At 41.8% G+C, this 6,512-nt stretch overlaps 1 protein-coding gene across 1 annotated transcript in view; it reads right to left on the bottom strand.

Annotated features, from left to right (window-relative positions):
* Positions 1 to 4,947: 4,947 nt before the first annotated feature.
* The window catches only part of ntrk2a (neurotrophic tyrosine kinase, receptor, type 2a), a gene marked incomplete at its 3' end in the record, with an annotated part of 76,724 nt that continues 75,159 nt past the window's right edge, over positions 4,948 to 6,512 (bottom strand). Inside the window, exon 18 of the mRNA XM_083979683.1 lies at positions 4,948 to 5,133. Within this exon, the coding sequence (XP_083835809.1) occupies positions 4,948 to 5,133 (186 nt within the window). The remainder of the gene's footprint in view (positions 5,134 to 6,512) is intronic.

Below are 6,512 nucleotides of genomic sequence, written 5' to 3'. Positions count from 1 at the left end.
ACACAGAAACCTTTACAGCGCTTTGTCCTATTTTAAGCCTCTTACAATCAAAACATCCAAAAAACATCCAAAAATCCTCCCTATTTTCTACCACAGTGGCAGCAGTGAAACCTTTTAACACAGAGACAAATAGCACAGAATCAAAATAAATAAATAAATAAAAATCTGGCACTGAAAAACAGAGATACTGCATATAGCAAGATCGGTTCCATTTGTTCTTTTTCCGGTTTTTTCTCTCTCTTTTTTTTTTTTTTTTTGCAGAGTAGCAGTTTTTTTGTGGTAATACATTCCTCAGGGCTCCACAAGCATCCAAGCACAAAGGTAATCTCAGAGTTGACCTTTATGATATTTCAGCTCTAATAGCTAAGACTGTGATGTTAGTGTTGGGAGAGAGACGGGAGTAAATGTGATACGGATAATAATACTCCTTTAAGTTGAGGAGACCAAACTCATTTAGAGTGAGGGGAAAATATCTGTTAATATTGCTCATATATTTCTGTGAGTCCCAGGCTTTTTGTAAAATATGTAATGTAGAGAAGAAGGCTGATTTTCTGGTCATAAATAAAACAATTGAGTGAGTCCATAAATCTTAGCTGCCATAATAACAACCTCAAACCTACACAACTAGGTTAAGTCATTTATCATGAATCTGTGAACGACGACAACAAATCAGTTCCTGATTCCTCCGTTGAATCTCTTTGCATTTCAACAGGGATTTCACTCGAGTCTGAACCCAGCCTACGGATCCCTCCTGACTCACTAAGGCATCAATCAGCCTTCTCCAAACACACACACACACAGACACACACTCACACAAACACACCGCCGGGAGAATGAGCAAACATTGCTCTACATCCCGGGGGCTGCTGTATATCATTTAGTGTATTTGTGAGTCCCATGCAGCTTCCCAATTCTCTGCCCTCCACTTGTAAGACAAAAGAAGAAAAGAGTACAATCTAGATACCGACACAGTCTCGGACACAGCAGTTAGCGACGCTTTTTTCTTTCAGCAGCTTATTCACATTTGTACATGTATTTTTGTTCATTCCTCTTGCTTTTACGTCATTTTTACAAAATAAAAAAAAAGAAAAGAAAAGTAGCACTTCTAGAGACCAAAGTTTAAGACTATCACGTACAGTATAGGCAGCATAGAAGAGGAAAGTTGGTTGAATAGTCTATTTTACAGTAGGTCACTTGAATAAGAGAGAGAAAGAGAGAAGTCTGTGATTGTCAGTCCCTCCATTTTTTGAGATATCCATTCATACAGCAGTTGTTGTTTCGCCTCCTTTTCTTTGAGTTTGACCAGAACCTTTGATCTGAGGCGTCGATGCAAAGAGAGCTGATCTCCAGCCACAGTTGTGTTAACAGTTCACACAGCGCTCCTGCGTTGTGCTGACAGGTCTTCATCATAACAAACATCCCTCTTACTAGAACTGTCAAGACATCACTGCCATCCAACTCGACACAGTTCATTATTGAAAAATCAAATAAATAAAAAAAAGGGAAACAGCAAGTACTCTACTCTTTTGACATCTGAGACGTTCGTACTGTGTTTGTTTCTCACAGTTTTTTCCAGCTCACACACAGGCCCTCACACGCCCTGCCCTCTGTTATTGCACAGAGATACTGTGTGGCAAGTTAGTGAATGGAGTCGAGTATGCTCGCTTAGTGCAAACTCTACTGGACTGTACAGCAGGGATGGATTTTGGAGACCCTGTAAGCCTGCACCGTCAATGCTGCAGCCGTTAACCCTTTGCGTTGTGTGCTGACAGGTGACAATAATTTTTGCAATACAGCAAACTAAATCTACAAATGTGACGGACTGGTGAAACATCCATCCCTGTTGTAGAGTACACTGTACATGAGGACAGGCTAGGTAGCTGTTAAGAGGGAGCCTGACATAAAAATACATAATACACTCAAGATTATCTTACACATTTGCTAAAACGTAATCAATTAAACCAGAGTTCAGTTTCAATCAGTTTTTTGTTGCAAAAGGCAACTTTAGATATAGAAAGAAATGTACAAAATGCTTCTTAATTTATAAATAATAATACTATAAATCAATAAAATCAACATTTTCAAGTTCACAAACATCAATACCATCAAGTGCTGTTTTCAATAAACAAATAAGACTTATAATTCCAGATTGATGTTTTACATCTAGTTCACATGGCTGTTAGTGAAACTGCAGTGGTTATGACTTTTTAATATGTGTGTAAAGAGTAAAATATGCCCCCGTAAAATGCAAAAACAAACATTAAATGTGTTTCCTTGCATGCATGTGAGCTGTTGTATATATACAGTGTGCCTGGGAGTGTTTGACCAGATATGTGAGCTGTACTGTAAGTGAGTGAAGCGGTTCTCCATCATCAGGATGTGTGGTGCATTATTGAGTTTATTTTCTGTTTAAGCTGTTGGTGGACTGCCAGTAAAGTGTGTGTGGAGAATTTGTGTGTGTGTGTGAGAGTGAGAGAGAGTGGTTGAGGGCAGCCATAGGAATGTGACGGGAGCGTGAAGTTGAAGTTGCGGCTTATGAGAACATCTGCAGGCTGCAGTAATGATGGATGCTCACTCTCACTTTTTCCCAAAGGACATTCACACCTCCTCTCTCTCTCTCTCTCTCTCTCTCTCTCTCTCTCTCTCTCTCTCTCTCTCTCTCTCTCTCTCTCTCTCTCTCTCTCTCTCTCTCTCTCTCTCTCTCCCTCCCTTCTCTTCTCTCCACTGTCGACCCTTCCTCCTCCTTCATCTTTTTCTACACGACCCATTCCTGCCTTTTTGCTCCCGCACCATCTTCTCCTTTCTACCCCATTGCTTCTCTGTTCTTGCTCTCCATTTCTTCCCCCAATATGCGTTATTACCTCTGGTCTTATTTCTCCTCTCCACCGTTCCTCAGTCCTCTCTCTGTTTTCTTCTCCTTCCCCTCTCCATCCCTCCATCCCTCCTTCTCAGCCATAAAACAATAAGTCTTGAATGTCTGTGAGGAGACTGTGCTAATGGAGCCCATTAGGCTGTAATGAAATATACATTACACCATTACAGAGGACGGGCCCTGGCTAAAGCACTGCACCGCTCAAATAATAAAACATGCACAATTCAATTTCCTTCTCAGCCCGTTTTGAGTGTCTTTCAGTGTGTGTGTGTGTGTGTGTGTGTGGAGATGGAGGGATGACAGGATAAGGTATACAGTGTGTGTGTGTTTGCCTGTATGTGTGTGTGTGTTTTGTGTGCAACCCCTCTAGCACAGATGTGGTTTTCAAGGATGTCTGAGTGCTGAGAGCCTTGATGATTTAATATGGGTTGACCAAATGAACCACACCTTCTACAGCGCCGCCGCCCACACATCTGACCGTGATCTGACCATTCAAAACCAAGTCTCCCACAGAAACCTTTACCACCACCACCACCACCACTACCACTACCTAACCCCCCACAGACCCCCACCAACACCAAGGCCTTCAGCAAAATCAGACATCTGTGGACAAATGAATCAATTGACCTCCGACACAAGTGCTTGACATCACAAGTGCAGCATCTGTCACTTTGGTGGTGAAGGGGTGGGCGTGAGAGAGTGGCGGGGGGCGGTTATCATGTTACCATGTTCCGTATGACAGTGCAGTGCAGGCCTGAGCAAAGTAGGATGTAACAGAAAACAATGGAAAAATGCAGTGTGCAGATGTGAGTGCATACATCCATAAAATTATATCTATTCAACGTGTTGCATGAGGAGATATTGTAGCGTTTTTTTTTGTTTGTTTGTTTGTTTTTTTACAGATCTCAGAGTCGTCATTACAGTGTAGAAAGATACCTTAGCTTTCGTTTCTGAATAGTTTCTTCCACCACAGCAGGTCAGTCGAGCCTCAGTTGACAGTGTTATTGTTATTTTATATTTTTGTAATCGGACCAGAAATCATCCCAACTCCTGATTTTATCGTCAGAAAGAGCGAAAACCAGGATGTGTTTAAGTTCCTTCCCTTTTTTTTTTGGTCAATATTCTGTTACACTCAGTCTACGATATGTTAACCAGTGTGTTAATTGTCACGTGTGTAGTCTTCTCCACAAGCCTTGTTGGATGAATGCTGACATTAATACTCGTGTATAGTTCTGAGAGACAGACAGAAAGAAAGGACTAACGTACAGACAGACAGACAGATAGACAGAGTGAGAGGGGAAAACACAGTGTCTTTATGGCTCAACATCTCACGGAGCCACTTCCTCTGAAACGTCTCACTGTCGTTCAGTCTCTTATTTACACGCAAAAGGGTTGAAGCTTCTGGAAATCCTTCCTCTCTCTGCTCCTCCTTGAAATTTCCTGATGCTCAAATGAGTCCTGTTGTCCGACAGGCAGCAACGAATGAGTCACTAAATTTAAAGTCCCGTTAATCAGGTTTCATCAGTTTAGCCCCAGTCAGTTTAAAGCATTTGAAAAGAAGCGAGAACCTTTTTTTTTTTCTTCCCCCTCCAAAGTTAAATTATTCTTAGTAAATGTCTCTTCGGGAAGGAAGGAGGGAAGGAATAGAGGTGCACAAAGGAGAGGAAATTGGTGGGAGGACAGAAACGATTGGGGACGGTTTGAAGAACTTTTTGATTGCCTTTTAGAGTTTGATAATAGCTTCACATCCTGTACAGCACTACCTTACACACACACACACACACACACACACACACACACACACACACACACACACACACACACACACACACACACACACACACACACACACACACACACACAAACATCATTCAGAGGTATCACCATGTCATCACTAACACGCGCACATATGCACACACGCACGCACGCATTCAACTTCAAATGTGCATACACACTTGGATGAAGTAACCATCCTCACCATGACATCTCTCTCTCTCTCTCTCTCACACACACACACACACATACACACGCGCACACACATGAACCCAAAACTCTCTTTTGTCCTCTGCCTGTGTTCAGCCGAGTATATCCAGGTATACAGGCGAGGCCTTAGCCAGGTTGAGGAGCAGGCCGTGGATTTCTTTGATGTTGAGTCTCATGTGGGGCTCTCTCTGCCAGCAGCCCAGCATCAGGTCGTACACTTCTTTAGGACAGGTCCGGGGGCGCTGCAGCACACGGCCCTGGGTTATACACTCTATCACCTGCACAGAGAAAGGATAGGAAGCCATCAGGAGTAAAGTCAGTCAAGGTCTCGATGAACCTCGGTTGCTCAACAAAAGGCACAACCAACTCAATTTGAGCTAAAATCCATTGCTTTCTGCATTTTCAAACCCCAGTGAAGATGATGGAGCATCAACTTCGTGAAGCTGTTTCACCTTGCTGCAGTGGCGCCCAGTGAGAATGTCAGGGTGAATAAATTATTTACCGAATTGATGAAATTACACTGCACTGGAGCAGTCATCCAGACAAATCCGAGGCAGGAGAGAAAAATCTCCTACTGTATATCCTATAGATTTATCGACATAAACTTTACAATGAATGCGGCGTCTCAGCACACTTTTCTCCGGAATAAATGCAAAATCTACTTTAGATGAAAATTTGTGACATTTAACACTTTTGAAGCCTAGCTGCTGTATGCAGTGGAGTATACATCACCCTCCGGCAGCAGTTTGGGAAGTATCTACACTGTTATTTGCCTGTAATATAACTGAGTTTTTATCATTTCCTCAGACACTTAAACACACCCTGCTGTGTGTGTAGAAAGAAAACCAATTATTGGCTTCTATTAAGCCCCAAAAAGCTTGTGTGTCTTTCAAATTGCTAAATAACCATAAGATTACTATTTGATACCTCTACATTACTAATGATCCCATCAGTATCATCCTTTCGCTAATCAAGGCGTCACCAGCTCCTCCTCCTCATTCTGCTATGGGAATCGTTTTGTGAGAGTCGATACATAATGGAAATCTCATTTTGAAACAAAAGCCTGTATCCTGTAATGAAGATATCTGAGAAACAGATTTGTGTCAGGAGGTGAGCGAACTGTGAATCAGCAGAAATCTAATAGATGTAAATGATAAAGAAAAGGCTGGAAGGGGGTAAAGGTTAATTTTGGGATGAAAGGAGTCAAAAGAAAAGGAGTGGCTGGCATGGGCTGAAACCAGAGTTGAGGTCATAGAGTGGTTCAGCTTGCTGAGGTTATTGTTAAGGTGAAGGGTTGAAAGGCCCTGACACAGCTGAGTTTACCGGAAAACTGGGTCAAGACCTTGACTCTGGTGAAGGGAAGATTTGAGATATTAATTATTCAGAAGCAGCAGCCAGTTGTTTACTTATTTATGTAATGCATAATAAGAAGAATTGCATTTAATACAGCATTTCAGATTGATGGATTTGGTTTCCTGTTATGTTATTAATCTGATAGTAATTTGAGGGAGTGTTTCATAGAGCAGAAGCGATAAGTCAGCTGATTAGTCAATCGACAGGAAATCTAAATAATTTCCCTATTATAGTTTCCTAATTGTAACAATAATCTTATTTCTCACTATCTGACAGCATCAGATACATTGTCCCAGCTTTCATG

This window comes from Trachurus trachurus, assembly GCF_905171665.1.
Source record: "Trachurus trachurus genome assembly, chromosome: 9".
Lineage (NCBI taxonomy): Eukaryota > Metazoa > Chordata > Actinopteri > Carangiformes > Carangidae > Trachurus > Trachurus trachurus.
Note: the sequence above shows the minus strand (reverse complement) of the source record. Positions and strands in the feature narration are given on the sequence as shown.